Source organism: Panthera pardus, unplaced genomic scaffold (assembly GCF_024362965.1).
Source record: "Panthera pardus isolate Hobbes unplaced genomic scaffold, ASM2436296v1 HiC_scaffold_24, whole genome shotgun sequence".
NCBI classification, from domain to species: domain Eukaryota; kingdom Metazoa; phylum Chordata; class Mammalia; order Carnivora; family Felidae; genus Panthera; species Panthera pardus.
In genome coordinates this window covers 9,693,291-9,714,565 of record NW_026526810.1, presented here as the reverse complement: position 1 = coordinate 9,714,565, position 21,275 = coordinate 9,693,291, and the positions used below count along the sequence as shown (strand labels likewise).

At 48.9% G+C, this 21,275-nt stretch overlaps 1 protein-coding gene across 2 annotated transcripts in view; it reads left to right on the top strand.

Moving 5' to 3' along the window:
- The first annotated feature begins 1,057 nt into the window (after positions 1-1,057).
- The window catches only part of FAM169BP (Protein FAM169B), a 90,045-nt gene continuing 69,827 nt past the window's right edge, over positions 1,058-21,275 (top strand). For both annotated transcript variants that reach the window (XM_019460143.2, XM_019460142.2), the window contains exon 1: positions 1,058-1,149. In XM_019460143.2, coding sequence (XP_019315688.2) covers positions 1,119-1,149 — 31 coding nt within the window. In that variant the 5' untranslated portion in view covers positions 1,058-1,118. The remainder of the gene's footprint in view (positions 1,150-21,275) is intronic.

The following is a 21,275-nucleotide window of genomic DNA, read 5'->3' as shown; positions in this document are numbered from 1 at the left end:
TTTCATTGCTGTAGAAAATGAAACCTCAAACTTTCAAGAAAGTGACTCAAGGGTGGACCTAAGCTGGGTCTCCAGCTCTGGTCGCCATGAACTTGCACACTGCTACGAAAAATAATGGAAGCACCAGCAGGGGCGGGGGTGGGGGTCGTTTTTCATCCCATGATTGAGGATGTCCGCGTCCATGACAAGTCTTGCTCGTAGGTGGGGATACACTCTGACCGGCAGTTGGGAGGCTCCCCTGAGCAGCTGTTGCTGGGGGTGGAGGGACAGGCCGGCAGATGAGTTCTAGACCTTCTGTCCTGCGGCAGAGACCCAGAAGGACCGAGGATACAGCTTGGGCCATCATCCACAAGGGCGAATTTCAGAGCTGCCAACCAGAGAGCAGGCACCAGCTGACTGACCACAGATCTTGGGTTCCAAGGCCGTTCGCATTTTAAAACCACCCCAGCTCCATACCTCCCCTGTAAAAAAAAAAAAAACAAAAAAAAAAACACCTGGAAACACGGCAAGAACTGCTGGAGAAACCCTTGGCTGTCATTGAATCACGCTATTTCAAGTGAGGACAAGCCTGAACATCTAATAAATGAAAATATTCGTTATCGGCAAAACTGGGCACATGACAGGCATCAGAAGAAATCTGAAATGGGCGGAAAAGGTTATTAGATGCCCTGTCTTAGTGACATTCATGGTCTTTGAGTTAGTTTTAAACTGTAAATTTTCGAAAAGGAATAATGCAAATGATTCTTGTCCTTAGAAACAGAAGAAGGAAGTGGGAAGGGGCTCAGAGAGGGGGTACTGGGTTTAGGCCCAGAGACACTGGCCATGGGATGGGGTGCAAATAGTTTTCTCTTCTAAAGAATGAAAGGAAATAATAAAAGCTCCTCAGGGTGTAGCTTTGCAAACTGGGGAGTCGGGGTCGCTGGGCGGCGCAGCGAGGGCCCCCAGGGCACGCGGCTGGAGGCGGGGCAGGGCCAGCTCTGGGGAGCGAGCCGCGATCCGGCGCAGTCCGGGGGGAGGGGCGGGTCAGCCTCGGAGTGGGGGCGGGGGCTGGGGGCGGCCCCGGGCCGGGAGAGGAGGGAGCGCGGAGGGGACCGGACGCAGCGCCGTAGGAGCCCAGCATGGAGGCAGAGGCAGCTCGCGGAGTCGCAGGTAAGCGGAGCCGCGGCCGGCGGGGCCCGGAGCCAGCTCGCCTCCCTCGCTGGCCGGCGCGATGGCCCCTCCCCGCGTGTCGGGTTTCAATGGCTGGGCTGGCCTGAGAGCTCGGGGCCCGAGCGCTGCAAAACGAGACCGTAAACAGCGCGCAGTGGCCAGGAAACTTTCCCCGGAGTCGGCGCCAGGGCGCCACTAGCCGCGCACCTGTCGCCTCCAGGGAACTAGATGGGCCCACGGCCCGGGACGTCGGGTGCGGGACCGACGGGCTGAAGCTCTCACTCCTGGGAGGGGTAGCCCTGGAGGGGTCACGGTCACGGTCACGCTCCCCCGCCCGTCTCCGGGGTCACCGGGCGGCCGCACCGCTGACCCGGGCTTGGCGAGCTCACTGACTTCCCAGCCGTGGTGGCCTTGTCTGTGAAATGGGAACCGCAAGGCCGGAGAGAAATCAGAAGAGCAGCTCGGGTTACAGCGGGCGCCTCCGCTCCCCCGCCGCCCCCTTCCCAGCTTCCAGGACGGCCTGTTTTATCCCTGGCACCTTGCGCGGCGGCGGGCGTGCGGCCCCCAATCCAGCAGGCCAGCTGGGGAGTCTGGATTTGGGGGCGCCTCCACCCCCCCGCCTTCCGAAACTAAGTCTGCCTCCTCCTGAGAGGCCCAGGAGGGGCCCTGCCCGGCTCCCTCTCCGGAGAACCAGGCCAGCGTTGCCATTCTGAGTCTGAAAGCACGTGGGACAAATCCCCAAAGGGCTTTCCGCCAGTCCCACAAAGGAGTGTTTGGGTGGGAGGTGGCGTAGGGGCGTTGGATGCTGAGAAAATGCCTCTTCCCTCCTGCATCCGCTTCCTCTGGCGGGGACCGGCGGCTGGAAGGGCCCAGTGGCCGGGTACCTCTCGTCCCCTCCGTCCAGTCCGGCCACGAGGCGCGAGGCCACAGGTGGCCAGCCCTGCCCCCGCGTGCAGTCAAACCCCAGACTGGCCGCTTTCTTTCCCCCCCATTTCTGTAAGGAAAAAAAAAACAAACCAATATTACAGAGGCTCCTTTGCCTTTTATTGGAAGTCAACAGCGGCAAATGACTCGTTTTTTACGACCTGCACTTAAAAACTGTGACTTTGAGTTGTTTTCCCCGATTTTTAGAGCGAGTTAAGGAGAGAAGGTGGCCACTAGCCAGTTGTATGAGTTTTACATTCCTGGTGAACGTTTTCATTGGTCTGGAGATTGAGAAATGGTTTGGTCGCTGTTTTTAGAGGTGGGGGTGGGGGGTGATTTTGTTGGGGTTTTGATTTTTTTTCCCCCCCTGCGGTCCTTTCTGGAACGTTGGTCGCCATGGTTGTGGATAGTGAGCGCTGGGCCAGTTTGAGAACTGGGTCAAGAAACAAAAGTGACTTGCTCTTCTGGTCTTGTCTTCCACATCTGCAAGAGGGAGACGGTTTTGCTCCCTAGGGAATTACTGTACAGGAATACCTCCTATATTTTCAACACTTAAGGAATGGGCACAGAGTTGTGCAATCCCTCGCTTCTCCCTTCCCCTCCTCCTCGGAGTGTACCGTGAATCAGAGAGTTCTTCCCAGCCACTGTCTTAGCGCTGTGCAATTCTACCCAGGCTTTCTACGTTTAATGGGAAAAGTAAGGGTAATTTCACTTCTGGAAAAGTGTAGTTGGCCTGGACACTTTAAGGATTTTCCTGCATTTCTTTCAGCGTTTGCTGTGGCTTTCGTGGTTGCTGATGGACCAGAGGACACACGGCAGTTACACATTAATCATTTCCACATGTGCTAGAGCCTAATGGATTGGAGTCTTACATAGCTGAACCGTTGCCCAAGCTTTGATAGCCCATTTCCAAAAAGGGCTTGAACGAATCGTGCCTACGTAGGAATCCTTTTTTCTTTAGCAAGGAAGCATGAAACTAAGAATTATGCTTTCAGATAAGGTTGTGACCTGGCCTCGCTTGTTCTAGCCCTAAAGTGTAGGGAAAGGGTCTGTGACGCTCCCATGGGCGTTGTGTTCTGGATCTAGATGAGCCTCCTCAGTATTGGGGTGTCTGGTTGGGGGATATGATACAGTGGGGCTCTGGAGCTACCCCGAAGTAATTCAAGACATGCCCCAGGGCCACACACACACACACACACACACACTCACACTCACATACTCTCCCTCTCTCTCTCTCTCTCCTTCTCTCTCTGTCTCTCTCTGAGGGTTTTTAATTTCTCTGATGCTGAAAAAGTTCTTAGGTCCTAGCAGACCATCTGCTGCTGTCATTTTAGCTTGGAGCATCCTGGAAAAGAAAAGGCAAGTCCGACACGGTCCAGTTCTGTACTCCTCTCATCCTTCACCTCGAATCTCCCTCATCCATAAAATAAGGATGTGACCTACCTCGTAAGGGTTCCAGGCGACCCTGAGCTCATCACTGCCGACTGCTGCGTCCATGGTAAAATGTAGGGTCCCCTCTGAGAAGGCCATTGTTTTGCCCTTCATCCCTTCTGTTTACAGCCCAAATTGAAAGGTTTGTGAGAATTTCCTATCTTATGATCTCCACTTAGAAAGTCAGTTTAGGGGTGCCTAGGTGGCTCAGTTGGTTAAGCATCTGACCCTTGGTTTCAGCTCAGGTCATGATCTCACAGTTGGTGGGTTCAAGTCCCGCGTCGGGCTCTGCACTGACAACATGGAGCCTGCTTGGGATTCTGTCTCCCTCTCTCTCTTCCCCTCCCCTGCTCACTCTCTCTCTCTTTCTCTCTCTCTCTCTGAAAAACAAATAAATTAAAAAAATAAGCTATAAAAAAAAGTCAGTTTAGTGTTCCAGGTAAGAAAAGTTAGGTGTTGGACAATTTGCACTGGTAACAAAGCAGAGCTTTACAGATGGGAAAGCTAGCACACAAGGAAGACTCCAAAGGCTGGGTTGACTCTGAAGCTTGGGTTGGGGGAACAGGGACAGTGATGAGTTCAATAAAGGAACTGACTTTCAGAGGGGGAAAACCTGAAACAATCTAGACACAGGGATTTCCGAATGTTCCAGAACATGCCACCCATGGGTGATACTGAAGAGTTAGTCAGAAACACTGACTCTGGAGTGTGGGAGAATCTAGAAAGGCCAGTGCCTGCCCTGAGCTCTGTTGGGGACCCCTGGAGGTCTGGCGAGGGTGTCCCCTGGGAAATGGGAAGAGGAGAGGAGCTGAAGGCACAGCCTGAAGCCTCAGAGAGGGGGAAGTGCTGAGGTTATGAGGCATGGACCCAAAGGAGGAGAGACCGGAAAGAAAAGCCCGGGGCAGGGCCTGGTGCTGAGAGAGGCTGAGGCAGGCAGGACCCGTGTCTGCCCAGAAGGGTGTCAGGGCAAGGGCGAAGTAACTTGCCTAAAGTTACCTGCTAGTAAGTGGCAGGTTGGGATTCACATGGGGGTGGTCTGACTCCCCAGAGAAAGGAACTTGTCATAAGGGTGATGTTTGATGTGGAGCCCCTCCCACTTCCTTCCTGAGAAGGAAGTAATCCACGAGCCAGTCCTTAAAGGGCCTCCTTCCTTAGGGACGACCTCATGCGAACATAAAACTTAAAAAAAAAAAAAAATCAAATATTTATCAAATGTGGATCTTATCTAGTTCAAGGTCCAGAAGGGTCCCCATAGAGGCATGTGGACCTGGTGAGTCTGGGCACATGATTTGAGTCTCTGACAGCGGGGCCTCATTGGGGGCAGTGGGTAGGGGGCTGGGCTGGCCACTTGGACTCATGTCACTGTTGCTAAGTGCTTTCAGGTCTCCATCCCTTCATCAGGAAGGAAGGGAGAAGATGGGATGGTCTCTGAAAATCCACTTGGCCCTGAAGTTGGTCAGTTACTTCCTACCCAGCCAGACTGTGATCTCTCTGAGGGCAGGACCTTAATTAATCTTTCTTCTGTAGCGCCCCGCTCTGACCTGGCCCACAGCAGGAGCTCCATGACCTTTGAATGGAGAAATCATTTCCTTTTAGGAGCTGGTGAAAGCTTTTGTTGGTTGTGTTGGTCGTAGGATTACTGCATATTAGGCGTATCAGGATATGGGATGACCCAGGCCGACCTGCCCTTGCTGGTGCAGGGTGTCCCTGGACAGGGCTCTGGTCAGTCCATTCCTTGGGATATCTTTCCCGGGTCCTGCTTGTTCTGGGAAGCCTGGGTCCTGAGCAGGTCCTCCTAATGGCTTGGGCATTTTGTGTTACACCCCCCCCCCCCCAAGCCCCACCGTTGGTTGTGATTCCTTGCCGTATAATGCTGTCTGTGCTATAGATGGTCCTTACTCCATTTCTAAATGAGGGCTGTGAAATATCTGTGTTAAATGGGGATCTCCAATGCAGGAAGCCAGGCCAGAAATGACTCGTGTTCTGACCTCCTCCTGCCATGTGTTGGCAGAATGGTGTGAATGATCGAGCAGCCAGGACTCCGGCTGGATGGTGGGAGGGCAGTGGGCATTGAGGTATTGTCTTTCTGACCTTTGAAACCCTAGTCTGCTGACCAGCTGACTGGCCTTAGCTCAGTTCCTGACAGCAGTTGGCTCCCGCCTCCTCTGATGACATTCTTATTTGTAGCTTAGCCTTGGGAAATCCCAAACAGAGGATTGTAGAAAATGGCTCTGTTTTCTGCTGTGTCCGAGTGGTACAGACAGAAAATGCGGGGCAAAATTCAAGCACATTTTGGGGTCAGATGCCCCTGGTGTCATGTGACTTTCCAAGTCAGGGTTGCCGGGTTGTGAGGGCCGTGGCAGTTAAGACTGACTGTCAGTAGCAACTGAAGGTTGGGACCTTTGAAAAACACTCATTAGGATGTAACAGCTGTGCTTGAGAGATTCCATGCTTTTTAATGCGTCCGTCCTCTGTTGTGGGTTTTCTTTTCCAAGGCCCTTGATCAGCAAGCTGGGGTTGGGGGTAGGATACACAGGGTGTCTGAATCCAAAGGCCACTGTCTGTTGACATCCTGGCAGATCATCCTCACCCCACGCTGGCCCCCGGGGAGCCCTCTCACATCGAGCTCTTTGCCTTGTCGATGCCCAGGCAGTGGCCTCATTTCCCGCTTAAACCAATACCTGTTGTCTGTCCAGGTGTAGAAACCTTGCACTGTGCTTCTTTGCTCTTCCAAAGGAGGGCAGCCACAGGGCCACTGGGACTCAGGCGAGGTAGAGGTCTGGGGACCCCAATGGAGGGCTGTAAGGGAGCTCCTGCCCACGTATGTGCTGGGGGCTCCCAAGGCCCAACCAGACTTTGGAGACTGCTCGTTTTCCTGGACTTGCAGAAGTGGGGATAAATGTGTGTTTCTTGGAAACCGAGTTTCTAACCACTGCTCTTGAATTGCATTAAGATAGGGAAAAAGCTGTGTTCATTTCTTCATTGCATTTTGCTGAAATAAACCCTAATCAGAGCCCTGAATATTTCATTCAATGGTAGGAGCTGGAGAAGATGTTGTGTAGACTTCCCCATTGTGTAGACCTTCCTCTGGAAACACTGTCCTTGCCCAATATTCTTCTGCTACTTCGTGGACTATTTTTGCCGAGTGTATGTATGTGGGTAGAGGGGTATAATGCCCAAAGCGAATTATAGTTGCTTGTTGGTTTTGGCCTTTATACCTACCAACAAGTGATTTCTGTAATGCATATGTATTGCTTACCTTTGGGCTCTTAGAACATCTTGGGGGAAAAAAATAAGCTATGTAGACAGAAAGGTATTGCTTTGTGTTTTTTTCATACTACATGAACACTGAATAAAAATATTATTAAAATATTAAGAAATATTTGGGTAAAGACACTAATGAACAAAATCTGCCCTACTAAAGCATAATCTAGTTATTGATGAATATTGTTTTTTTTTTAAAAATTTTAATGTTTATTCATTTTTGAGAGAGAGAGAGAGAGAGAGAGAGCATGAGCAGGGAGGGGCAGAGAGAGAGGGAGACACAGAATCTAAAGCAGGCTCCAGGCTCTGAGCTGTCAGCCCCGATGTGGGAATCGAACCCATGAACTGCAAGATCATGACCTGAGCCGAAGTTGGATGCTTAATCGACTGAGCTACCCAGGCACTCCAATAAATACTGGTTTTTAACTGTAACAATTAAATATGAGTATCAACAAATCATCATGTTTTCACTTTTTTTTTGTATTGAGATACCCTTCCCCAACCCTTGTCCTAATTCTGTTTTTTCTCTCCTATTTTGAAATGTGATACCTATATTTCTATTCTTTTGGGGGCTAACTTAGAAATTCTATTTATTTATTTTTTAAAGTTAAAATTTATTTTGAGAGAGAGATAGAGAGCAAGTGAGGGAGGAGCAGAGAGAGAGGGAGACAGAATCTCAAGCAGGCTCCATGCTGTCAGCACAGAGCCCGATGTGGGGCTCAAACTCAAGAACCGTGAGATCATGACCTGAGCCCAAGTCAAGAGTGGGACGCTTAACCGACTGAGCCACCCAGGCACCCCTCACTTAGAAAATTTAAAATGCACGTTAACTCTCATTCTGAAACTAATCAATTTTAAACTTTCTTGGAATCACGTCAAGACCTTATAGTGCTCCCATTTCAATTATCCCCTTCCCAGTTTATGTGTTGTTGTTATGCAGCACCTTTGTTCTAATTTTTAATTTCCTGATTTCTAACTTCTGATGTTCTGAGTTTTCATTTCCTCCAGTTAGATGTTTTTGTTTCATCTGGTCAGCACTGGCTTGAGTTTTAGCCACGTGGTTATTATTTTCTTTGCTGCCATTCCTTCTTAACTAACTTACCTTGAGGTTCTTCCCTTATCTCCTGGTAGGTATCCTTTAGAAATAACTTCAGTGAGGATTTTCTGGTAGCAGACTCCCTCAGGTTTGGTTTTTCTAAACAGTTCTTTATTTGCCCATGTTCTTGGAAGTTACTTTTGCCGGGTGGAGGATCAAAGTTCTTTTCCTTCTGCCCTTTAAAAATGTTCTTCCATTGTCTTCTGGATGCCATAGTTGCTGTGGAGAAGGCCGCTGTCAGTCTACTCAGCATTCCCTTGGAAGATGTCTTGTGTCTTCTGGCTGCTTCATTTTGTGTTTGTTGTTTTGCAGTTTGGTCACAGTGTGTCTGGGTGGGGATTTTTCTTTTTCTTTTTTTCCTACCTTGGGGATTGGTTGGGATTCTAATATGTGAGGGTAGGTATCTTTCATCAATTCTGGAAAAATTTCAATCATGATTTCTTTAAATCTCAACTCTTCTCCATCCTATTCTCTCCTTCTAGAACTTCAGTTAAGATTGTTACTGGACCTTGAAGTTCTCCTTTCCTCTTTCTTAACCTGCCTACCGTATTTTCCCCCTGTGTCTTTCTGTGCTGCATTCTGGGTAATTTCTGCAGATACATTTTCTAGTTCATCAGCTCTTTAAGACATTCATTTCTAGAGGTTCTGCTTCCTTTCCCCCTAGGATCTTATTGGCCAAACAAAAAATGTTGGCTTTTTAAATTTTGTATTTAAATTTCTTTAGACATATTTAAGATCCTTATCTTCTCTACCGGACGGTTTCAATATCTACAGTCCTTGTGGGTCTGATTCAGTTTGTGCTGACCCTTTGTGGCCATTTCTTTCATCATGTGTTTAGAGATTTTTGAAATCAGGTGTGAATGACCCCAAAGCTGGTGCCCTTCCCTCATGCCCAAACTTCACAGCCCGTGTGGCTCCATACTGGGGAGATCTGGCATGGTGGTATCCTTTTGTGCATAGCTTCATCTGTCTTCTCCGATGGGCTCCATTCGTAATACCTTAAGGAAAATACTTAGTGTTTTAAAATAACATACATCTTATTCTTTCTGTTGGCAGGTTCATCAATTTCCCCCTTTGGAAAGAGCTAGGATCTTAGCAGACTTAGATTGCTTCCAGTGCTAGTTTATAAATCTGTCACAGGCTGAAAGGTCCCAGTAGAATTTCATTGACTTATATAGAGGGGAGGGGGTAAAGTAGGCCACCTTGGCCCCTCACCCCGTGCATCCAACCACCATCCAATTCTGCTATGTTCGCCGCCCATCTGGCCGAAGCCTGCCAACTCTTTCTCGTTATCTCCACTGCTGTCTTTGGTCCAAGCTACTGTCATTGGCCACTTCAACCTGCATTGCCTCTGGTTTGGTGCCGACTGCCGAGTTCTGGAAGAAGGAGTAAAGACACGCTCCAGCTATCATGGCCTGTTGGGGACCTTTCAGAGGCCTCCTTTTGCATTTTCCTTGAAACCTGAAGTTGGGAGCAAGGCCAGGGTCGTGAAACTAATGCAGGCTCACTGGCCGGCCTTTAGCTCTTGGAATCCTTTTGCTCCTTTCTTCCTCCTACATGGGCTGTTCCTTCAGTGTTCTGGGCCCTTGCCCTGCTCTGCATGGGGCTGACATTTTATTCTTCAGTCCTCTGCCTAAAGATTACTTTCTTAGATCGAACTTCCCTAGTCCTCTTGTCTCCTGTCTCCCCTTCCCTTCTCCTGCCATACCATGGGAGTATTCAACATTTTTTTTTAAGATTATGTGTCTCCCTGACCAGGCTGTAAGTTCTAGAAGTGCAGACAGAGACTGTTTTTGTTTTTCTCCAGGGTATTGCCCGGCACCCCTGCATGGTGGCCTTGATGTCTTAGGTTACACATTTTAACATAGCTTTATGGCAGAAAATTTTGCAAACCTTTGCTGTGGGCTTGATATTGGATGTGACCTGGGTCTGATTAGATCTGTTGCTAGGACCCTGGGGTATCAGGGAGACCTTGGTCTAAGCTGATGTCACCCTTGGGCAGGTACCCTGGGGACAGGTATCACAGAGGCCTCAGGGTGTTACTGTAGTATTATTTTATTTGTTTATTATTCATTTTTAAATTTTTTTTTACTGTATTATTATTTAAAAAAAGCTGGGAGAAGTTTTCTTTTTTTTTCCCCTCCAAGCTTTAAAGTAGCTTACCAAATGACAGTGCACACTCAGTCTGTCCTCTTGACTTCAGCCGTCTCCCAGCCACTGCTGTCTTTGTTTGGAGCCTTGCACAGCTGGACGGTGGGCAGAGGTGGGCATCATTGCCCAGTGATGAGGGTAGTGTGAATGAATCCTCTGCAGGTATTAGTCCACTTAGGCCACTCCAGCCTTCCCATGTAACCCTTTGTGAATGCATGTCTTTTTACTTCTTACAAGGTTTTCAAAGTACAGAACGCTCTTTCTTTAATTAAAAAAACCTTTTTTTTAAATCTTTATTTTTGAGAGAGACAGAGAGAGAGACAGAGCATGAGAAGGGAGGGGCAGAGAGAGACAGAATCCGAAGCAGGCTCCAGGCTGACAGCACAGAGCCTGACGCAGGGCTTGGACTCGTGAGTGGCGAGATCATGACCTGAGCTGAGGTTGGCCGCTTAACTGACTGAGCCACCGAGGCGCCCCCAAAATACAGGTTACAAATTATGACTGTTTGGGCAAAATACTTGAATAGACCTTTCTCCAGAGAAGATATACAGATGGCCAGCAAGCACATGAAAAGATGCTCAACATCACTAATCGTTTGGGGAATGCAAATTAAAAGCATAATGATATCACTGCACACACCCTTTAGAATGGCTGTTATCAACCCCTCCCCCGCAAAACCAGAAAATAACAAGTGTTGAAAATAACAAGAATGTGGGGAAATTGGAACCCCTGTGCGCTGTTGATGGGGACGTAAAATTGTGCAGCCACTGTGGACAGCAGTATGGTGGTTCCTTAAACAAATTAAACATAGATGGGGCACCTGTGTGGCTCAGTCTGTTGAGCGTCCGGCTCTTGACTTTGGCTCAGGTCATGATCTCACGATTTGTCAGATTGAGCCCTGCGTCAGGCTCTGTGCTGACAGTTGGCAACCTGCTTGGGATTTTCTCTCCCTCTGTCTCTCTGCCCCTCCCCGACACGTGCATGTGCACTCACGCTCTCTCTCTCTCTCTCTCTCAGAAATAAACTTTATTAAAAAAATCTTTTAATGTTTAGTTATTTTTGAGAGAGAGAGAGAGAGTGCGAGCGAGTGGGGGAGGGATCTCAGAGAGAGAGAGAGAGAGAGAGAGAGAGAGAGGGAGAGAGAGGGAGAGGGAGACACAGAATGCAAAGCAGGCTCCAGGCTCTGAGCTGTCAGCACAGAGCCCGATGCGGGGCTTGAACTCACAGACCACGAGATCATGACCAGAGCCAAAGTCAGATGCTTAACCGACTGAGCCACCCAGGAGCCCCAAATGAACAAACTTTTTTTAAAAAGTTAAAAAAAATTAAACATAGAAAGTTCTGGGTGTATACACCCAAAAGAAGGGAAAACAGGGGCTGAAAGAAATATTTCTAAATCCGTGTTCATTGTACCATTATTTACAATAGCCAAAAGATGAAAATGGTCCAAGTATTCAATAACAGGTGAATGGATAAACAAAATGGCAGTTTTACACACACACACACACACACACACACACACACACACACACACACATTATATAACATAATATGATTCAGCCTTAAAAAGGATTATTTTAAGCAGTGCTGTGCTGAGTACTAGCTCTCATTTGGTGCTGGCTTATAGCACATGGCTCTTGACATGATATACATTAGTAAGCAGGAGGGGGCGCTGGCAAAGGCTCCCCTGGAAATCTTAAGATCTGAGTTTGAGTCCAGCCCTACTACTGACTTTCTGTTTTTGAACTTCCGTTTCCACATCTGAGAAATGGGGTGAGGCTCTGTGTGCTTTCTTGACTTCAAAGGGTTGATGTACATTTCAAACAAGCAAGTACTTGTGTGAAAGCTTTTTGTAAAACTGGAAAAAAAAGCCTATGTGAATGGAAGATGTACATTTTATTTATTTTTAAAAAATATTTAGTTATTTCGAGAGAGAGAGAGAGCATGCATAAGTGAGCAGGGGAGGGGCAGAGGGAGAGAGAAAGAGAGAGAGAGAGGGAAAAGGAGAAGGAGATATCTCAAGCAGCCTCCACGCTGTCAGCATGGAGCCTGACTCCGGGCTCAGTCTCAAAAACCTTGAGATCATGACCTTAGCAGAAATCAAGATTTAGATGCTTAACCAACTGAGCCACCTAGGCACCCCAAAGGGTACATTTTATGTGAGAACTTCTCATTAGTATTCTGTTTTCTCCCAGCTAGTACTTTTCTAAAAATTTATTTTATTTGTTTTTTTAAAGTAATCTCTATGCCCAAGGTGAGGCGGAAACTCAGGACCCTGAGATTAAGAGTCCTGTGCACTTCCCGCTGAGCCAGCTAGGTGCAATTTAGTGGCTACTAACTTTGATGCAACTATTTGTATTTGGTGTGTACATCTTCACCTATGTTTCAGTTTTATACAAAAGATCCAGTGCCCTTATAAAAATGTAGCTACCTTGACACGTTTCCAGTTATTGGGGAACAGTTGTCTTCTAAGTAAATAATTTTTTAGGATTCAGGTAAATCCATTCTTTTTTTTTAATGTTTATTTTTGAGAGAGAGAGAGAGAGGGAGGGAGAGAGAAAGAGAGGCAGAGCACAAGTGGGTGGGGGCAGAGAGAGAGGGAGACCTGAAATCTGAAGCCGGTTCCAGGCTCCAGCTGATAGTACAGAGCCCAACGGAGGCGGGGGGGGGGGGGGGGGGGCTCGAAGTCACGAACTGTGAGATCATGACCTGAGTCAAATCGGACGCTTAACCCACTGAGCCACCCAGGCACCCCTAAACCTATTCTTTTCCATTCATTCTCCGTGGGTGGTAGTCTGGGTGATGAGTCTAAGTACTTTGCAGTGTGCACAACAACTTAATCTAGAACTGGGATGTGGACACTGAGGGCTGGTCTAATTTCAACTCCCTCTGATGCTTTGTACAGGCATCAGAAGCCAATCTTTCCCTCCTCTTCAGAGGTATTATTGTTCGCAGTGTAATAGATGAGCATACATAGAGATACGGTTTTCTGGATGAAAGTTTATGAAGTCCATTAAGAGCCACAGTTCTGGGGTGAGTTCTGAGAAATGTTATTCTGTGAGTAATGGGTAAAAGCATTACGTTGATGAGGAGTTATTTTTCTTCCTCTCGTTGTGTCCTGTGTGGTTTAGGGCTCTGGTTCCGCTCTGGACAGTTGCTCCCCACAGCATTTTCCCATCAGCTTCGGGGCCATCGCGTGTTGTGGTGGTGTTACTGACACCGGGGCTCGGTATTTTCACAAGTTCTTGGTCAATTACATTCAGGATACAAAGAGTCAAGCTTTCTCTGTTCTCCTGAGCCTTCTTCCTTCTCAGTAAAGGTTAGACAAATATGGCACCGTGGTGATGATCACATGGCACGGAGCGGCTCAGGTTCAGGGGTGAGGAAAGCCCGAGCTTCCCACAATTGTCAGGGTCAGACAATTATAGGTTACCATTCAGAAGGAAGTATACATTGGAGATGCCGTTTCATCCCGCCTGCCCCAAGCAGGGCTTCACGTTTGTCCTCCGACGTGACACCTCTTTGGATGCAAAAACAACAGCGTGTTTCATTCCCACCTCATGTCCTTTTGAATGATTCAGGGGAAGAAATAGTTTTGTCTCTGTATCACTTGCCTGCAAGTAAGATGCACCAGTGGTCAGATTACGAGACCTTCATATTAAAAGCAGTTAGGGTTCCATAAACCTTTGTGTGGGTGGGCACATAAAGTCATCGGCATATTTTACCGTCTTAGACTCGGGACGAGTGATTTATTCTCAGCCGAGGCAGTGACAAGTTGCAAGTGGGCCAATACTAAATATGTGATAACAGAGCGACAGGCTCCCTGTCAATTACCAGGGAAGGAAACTTTCCCGCCACCACCTGCAGACCTTTCCCAGCGTGCTTACGTGCGTTGACAGTTTTGCTCATCTGCTCAAAAAATTCTAACATATTCTACAGTCTGTCTTCCAACTTTCTGTTTTTTTTTTTCTCAATTCTTTGCTAAGAATATTTTGGCAATCAGATGCTCTTCAAAAGCAACAAAAATATCTGAGTGGATGTTTGCTTCACCTTCTGTTTTCTACTCTTTTCTGTGGATGATCGCTCTTGTGTCACTGTGGCTCCCTTGGCTGGTGGGCCTTTGGGCTCTGAGCATTTGCATATTTGCTCTCTGTCTGAGAGCGATGCTGCCTTCTGCCCTGATATTACTTCAAAACACTCTTCCCAGGGCACCTGGGTGGCTCAGTCAGTTGGGTTGAGTGTCCGACTCTTGATTTCGGCTCAGGTCATGATCCCGGGGTCGTGGGATTGAGCCCTGAGTTGGGCTCCCTGTGGAGTGTGGAGCCTGCTTGAGAGTCTCTCTCTCTCTCTCTCTCTCTCTCTCTCTCTCTCTCTCTCTCTCTCTCCCCCTCCCTCCCTCCCTCCCTCCCTCTCCCTCTCTCTCTCTCCCTCCCTCTCTCTGCTCCTCTCCCCTGCTTGCTCCCCTTTCTCTCTAAAATAAAAAAATTTAAAATACCCTCCCTCCTCCAACCCCCCACTCTTCTCTAAGTTGTGCTTTTCATCTGTCAGTTGGTGTTTTGGACACAGGGGTCCCTGGTTAAATAAGTATGGGAAATAAATGCTGGATTAAGCAAATTCCACTGCTTCAGGATTTCTCCACGTTCTGCTTGCTGATAGGCACGTGGAGCTCCCAGCACTGAGCTCTGAGGACAGCAGGCCCCCATTTTGAAACGTGCCTGTCTTGGAAGCCCCGTTCACAGCATATCTTATGGAGCTAAGTGTTCACGGGATGTGCTTGGGAAAATGCTGGAATGGCAGGAGGAGAGTCCTCGTGATGGCTGTGCAGACTTGGGTTTTAGGATAGTAAGTAAATGCCAGGCAATGTTTTGTTCAACTGTGGGTATTTCTCACTACAGGTTTCCCCCACTCTCTGCAAGGAGAGCCTTCCTATGAGGCTGAAATGGCATAAAGAGAAGAATCAGTTACCATGGACTTATATGGTGTTTGAGCATGCCTAGTCCCAAAAATAACCTGTCGCAGGCTTTTCTGATACCTTAGGACACAACTTGCTAAGGGATACATAAAATAAATCGAGATAAAGCACGGGTGCTCACAGACACCGTTAGAAGTTCTGGCAGCTTGATGCTGAGATGCTGAGATCCTTTCCGGGAAAGGAATTTCTCCCGACCACTGTCTGTGCTCACTGTGTGTGCCTTGTGCCTTGTCTGTAAGGGCTCACTGCAGAACCGATGCCGAACACTGTTTTTGCTTTTCCCCTTTCATCATAAAAGGGAAAGACCTGTTTGGATTTTTTCAGTGAGCAAAAACGGGTACTAATGTAGCTCTTTCATGAAAGCAAAGTGGCATAATGTAAACTTGGGAAGAGCAGGGGATACCTGTATACACAATAACCCTCTTTTGTTTTTTAGTTAAACATACTCATCCCTTAGGTGATGAGTAGTTCTCAGTTTTAAGGCATTCTGTGGTGGATGCTTCGGAGGCTCAAGATGCAGTTTGCATGGCGAATACTGAGTTTTAAAGCATACAGCTTGAAGACACATAGCTCTGAGAGCGTGTCGTGCAGCAAAACACATTCCTCGCTAGAAATTGGGGAGCCTGATGAGTTCCTGGTCCTGAATCCTGAGCAATGGAGGTGGCATTTGGGAATCTTCTCCCATTAGGTGCTGCCCTTCCTGCCGTGGGTGTGCGGAACGCCTGGGTTCAGATCTGCACGGACACCTCTTGCTCCGTGCTTCTGGTCTCTCCTGGTGCCCTTCTCTCTCTGGTTACAAACTAGTCTCCATGTTTCCTGCTAAGTCCAGAATTAGTCACTTAATCCTCGCTGGCAGTTTCTTCTGTAATATGGATTCTTTCTTACAAGTTTCTTTAATTTTTTTTTTAATGTTTATTCATTTTTTGAGAGAGAGAGAGAGATAGAGCGTGAGTGGGGGGAGACGGGGGAGACACAGAATCCGAAGCAGGCTCGAGGCTCTGAGCTGTCAGCACAGAGCCCGACACGGGGCTTGAACTCATGAACCACGAGATCATGACCTAAGCCGAAGTTGGATGCTTAACCGACTGAGCCACCCAGGAGCCCCTCTTATAAGTTCCTTTGAGAAGAAAATTGATTTTTGAAGAAACAGCAGACCACTTGTATGAAAAATAAAGGAAAGCAAAAATTAAAAAAAAAATGTATGTTAGGAATACAAACCATTGTTGAAAAATAAAAGTGGAATACTGCCTTCTAATTTTGTATTCTTAGAAATTTTTTCACATATCATGAGCAAGATTCGTTAGCTATACTTCAAGAACGACAACGTACATTACTACAAAAAAAATCAAGTGATTACAGTCAGCTTTTCTGATGACATAAGGCCATGTAGTTACTGATGGGTAGATAGAGGCTTTCATTGGGGTCAACGTTCTCAAGAGCAGGGCTAGGAAAATTTAAAATATCTTTATTCATGTTTCTCGTGATCATAGTCCCATATGAGAAAAATCTCACTTTCCCAAAATGAAAGAACTTTCTTCATATTTGTTTGAGGTGGTATTCGGAGAGAATATTTTGCAAGCGGTACTGAATAAATGGGTAAGTGCAGATCATGGACATCTTTCGAGGTCTTCATTAGTTGGCTTTCTTTTTTTTGAGAGAGAGAGAGCACGAGTGGAGGAAGGGCAGAGAGAGAGAGAGGTGGGGGGATGGGGGACAGAGGATCCGAAGCGGGCTCTGAGCTGACAACAGTGAGCCCGATGCGGGGCTGGAACTCATGCAGTGTGATCTCATGGACTGAGCTGAATTTGGATGCTGAACCGACTGAGCCACCTGGGTGCCCCAGCATTGCTCTTTATATTGGGAGGACCAAAGAGTGCTGAGAAGGTTCTAGAGCATTGGGCTTTGCCAGACTGAGCAGCAGTGGGTGGCCCTGGAGTGGCCGTGGCTGATCAGCAGTGGGTAACAGGCAGTGGCTCGGGGGAGTGTTGGGTACCATCCGTGCAGCCCTGGGAACTGGGACTTCGGTACGAAGATCCTGAAGGATTTAAGTATTTTCCCTAGAAGTATGCTTTAAGAGGTACCACGTTGTTGTTGTTGTTCCGGTGACTACAGCAAACATACGCTTAATGTGAATTCTTAAATTGGGGGCTCGTTTGGGGATCTCATTTTTTTTTTACAGGCTGCAGTGAATTATCATTTCAACTGGGTGTCTTTTTCATAAAAGCATTTTACGTTGTACTGAAAAGATTACATTCTTTTGGCTTTGGAAAAACATTTCCTGTTCAGTTGAAGCCATTAAAGCCTGTTAGCATTTCACATCTGGAAGCCCCTGCCCGGAGTCTGCCTTCCATCACCGGCGAAGCCAGTGCGGCGGTCCCAGCTCAGCCTCCAGAGCGCCTGCGTCAGACGTCCCAGACTTGTTTACTTCCTGGAGGCCCCTGGGCACTGCCCAAGTGTGCCCTTGCGGTCTGGGGAGTGAGTGGGTGGGAGGCTTCCTTCCTCTCTCGGGGTCTCCTGTGTGTGTGTGTGTGTGTGTGTGTGTGTGTGTGTGTGTGCTCATCCTGGGCTGGGGAGGGAGTCTCTCTTCCTGCCAAGTTGGGGAGGGGTCTTTATTCCCCTGGGAGAGCAGGGGTCCCCTTTCCCAGCGGGTACTGGATGTCCCCCCCCCACTCTTGCCTGAAGCGTTTCCTTTTTTCATTCCCACGCAGATTTCTAGAAACCGAACCCACACAGTTTGTAAGAGTGAAGCTGCTGTAGCTTTTCTTATGGGGGAGCTCCTGCCCCCCCACTTACCGCCCAGGCGGAGGAGAACTAATTAAAACCCAAAGGGCTGAAGAATTGAGCCGCCTCCCCCAGACTGGTTTGCCTGTCCCAGGACACTTCTGGGGAGTGTGGGGTCTACGCCTGGCTTGGAGGCTTTAAAGGGGAAGTGGGCCTGGGTGCGGCACGGGTGCTGTGTTTTGTGTGGGGCCTGAGATGCTCAAAGGTGCCCTCCGCTTCCCAGAAGGTTAGTCTGTGCCCTCCCGGGTCCTGACCCCCAGAGGCAGGCCCGATTTTTCTGGTGGCCTTTCTGCTGAGAAGACCCCCACCCCACCCCCACCTCAGGGCTCTGCCCCTGGGCCCAGCTGACAGTAGAGGCAGGAAGGCTAAGGGTGTCCTGAGGTTACTGCCCCTCCCCCCAGGTTCTCTGAGGGGGTCTCCCAGCCTCAGCAGCGGAAGCAGCAGGGGAAATGATTTCATGGTGTGTAAGGAGCAAAACACATTCATTGCATTTCTCCTGACCACAGGCGACCAGAACTGATGCCAGGTAACCCTTGGCAGCCTGTAGGGGAGCCAAGCAGGAACCTCTGTGGACCCCCCAGGAGCTCCCAGGCTTTCTGGGCCCTGTGGCCCTGGTGGGGTGTCCTTTCTCTCAAAGCCCTGAAGACCACAGCGTCCTCCCTGACCCCCAAGGGGCCAAGTTCAGCTTCCTGGTGGAGCTGGTTGGTGACTCCGTCCTGGCAGCCCTCGACCTCACTGGAGCGCACTAGATGCCTGGGTCTGACAGGCATCGCTCCTGAGAAGATCCCAGCAACAGAGAGTATAAGTGGGGGGGGGGGGGTGTCTTTACTCGCTCCTGAGACAGAGCTCCTGGGGGCAGTTAGGAGAGCGTGTTCTTGAAGCTGTTTTCATGGGGTGAACACGCAGCTTGAGTTGGGTGCTTCAGGGTTGAAGCCACCCTCTCTCCAGTTTGTTTTTCTTAATTCATTTGAACGTGCACAGTCTTTTTTCATAGCTGTAGGAAGCCACTCGACTGTCTAGAGGAAGTGAAGAGCAGTTTGAACAGAGAGCCCACCTAGACACCTGCCCAGATTTCCTAAGTGCTCGGGGTGGGAAAAGCCTGGGGCGGCAGGGTGGGAGAGGAGAGAAGCGTTCGCACCAGGTACTCTGAGGAGCACTCCGTGTTCCTGGCTTGGGAGCCAGTGGGGTGAGACTGCCTCTCTGGCCCAGCGAGTTCATGCATGTGAGGCCCTGATGGACAGGGGAGGCCGCAGAGACAGATTCAGTCCCATCCTAAGCCGAGTTGGGATTCGGACACAGGACTCAGAGGCCCCCAGAGCCCTTGCCTTTGGGGGCTCCGTGAAGGCTTCAGGGAGTGTCGGTTTTTGAGATGGGCCTTGGGGAGGTCACGATAGAAGGAGTGGGGGGTGCAGGTGTAGAAGCGTGTTGGGTGAAGGGGGCGTGGAATTATGAAGGGCCTTCGGAGCTGGGTGGAGGAGATCGTTTTTGATGGGATCGCTGACATAATCTGAGTGTTACACCGATTTTGGAATCAGCCGGAGCTTCATGACCTGCTGGTGCCACTGACTAGCCACGCATTCTCCTCTTGGCCTCAGTTTCCTCATCTGGAAACGGGGCTTAAGCCAACTGACTGAAATAAGGGCTAGAGAGCACTCAGCATCCTGCTGGACCTGGGCCCCAGGCAACCTAGCTGGGTTATTTTGGTCGATGGCGGGTGGCAGGTGGCTGAGATGCTGAGGTTCAGGACTAAGAATGAGCATGGAGACAGGGGACACAGGCAAGTCTTGGTGACAGGTTTGAAGTGGACCCTGAGGTAGGAGCCAGGGTTCCAGCTTGGATCCCTCTGGGCTTGGAAGGCCCAGTAGGGGGTAGGGGAGGTCTGCAGGTTCAGCCTGCAATGTCTGGTTGGTTTCTGGGGCTTCTGGGCTCAAAGGGAGGAGTCTGGACCTCCTTGACTCTGTGTGTGTGTGTGTGTGTGTGTGTGTGTGTGTGTGTGTGTGTGTTTGTGTGTCCGTCCACAAGTGTGTGTCTTTTGCAACAGAATATGTTGGCTATACAGAGATACAGCCCTTTTTAAGAGGGAGAGATCCCAGAGTTCATCGTGGACTTTTTCATAGTCACCAAGAGGACTGTTAATTCTTCTGTCTGTATTTGAAACATTTGTATCAGTGCATTTATAGTTGTAATTTTTGGGTACACATTTTATACTCAAATATTTTTTTAATGTGTATTTATTTTGAGAGAGAGAGAGAGAGAGAGAGAACATGGGGGAGAGGCAGGGAGAGAGGGAGAGAGAACAGGCTCTGTGCTGTCAGCTCAGAGTCTGATGTGGGGCTCGATCCCACGAACCGTGAGATCACGACCTGAACCAAAATCAAGAGTCAGATGCTTAACTGACTGAGCCACCCAGGCGCCCCTCACATCCTTTTTTAGAACATTGAATAGCGGGAGAATGTATTTGCTCATCTATCTGTCACTCTGTGTGTGCCCACGACACTGTCAGCATGTAAAGCCCGGGGCAGGGTTTGGGCATATGCAGAGGCGGGGCCCTGGTCCACAGGCGTTCCTGACATCCCTCCTTTTCTGTGAGCGTTTCCCCCAGTAACGAATCCATGGCAGTAACATTCCTCACAGGCAAAGACTGGGGACTTGAAACCCTTTGCTGCTAACAGCAGCCCGTTTCCTGAAAAGTAGCTGGCAGGAGGAATGGAGGTTCTGAGAGAAAGGTGGGAAGCCGCTATCTCTGTGAGTGTTTATGTGAAGGCTTATCTTTCTTGAGGAGGTAGAGGAGGGGAGGAGGAAGGGGGTGATCAGGCAGCCATTTTGGCAGCCTCACCCCCGTAGGAGGCCCAGAGCTGAATCAGAGGCAGGATCCACAGAAGAGAAGGGGGCGACAGAGTCCCCTCCCACTTGGGCACACGCCAGCCAGAGGCCAGCCAGCATCTCAGGGGAAAGCCGACTGCTGCTTCCAAGCTGAATTGGATGCTATCAATTTGTATGATTATTCAAGGATGTAATTTTCCTTTACAAGTGTGATGATAAGAAAGAGATGCTGAGGAGGAGCCAGGGGAAAACTTGCAAATTAATATATACACTAGTCTCCCTGTGTATGGACATGTGGGTTTACAGTTCCTACTAACTAGTACATTTCAACTCTCTTACACAACAGTAGCCCAACTCAGGGAGAAGAATTGGCAAATCTTATCAGCCTGCACAGCGAATATGGAAGCTGGCAAAACTCAAGCTGGCTTTGTCAGTGTTATCAAGGTTCTAACCAGGGTGCCCAGGTAGCTTAGTCGTTAAGCATCTGACTTCCACTCAGGTCATGATCTCACGGTTCATGAGTTTGAGCCCCGCATCGGGTGAGCTCGAGCCCCGCTTCCGATGAGCCCTGGATTTCTCTCTCTCTCCCTCTCTCTCTGTCTCTGCCCTTTGCTTGCGCGCCCCCTCTCTCTCTCTCAGAAAAAAAAAAAAAAGTTCTAACCAGCTAGCGTGGGCTCTCAAGGT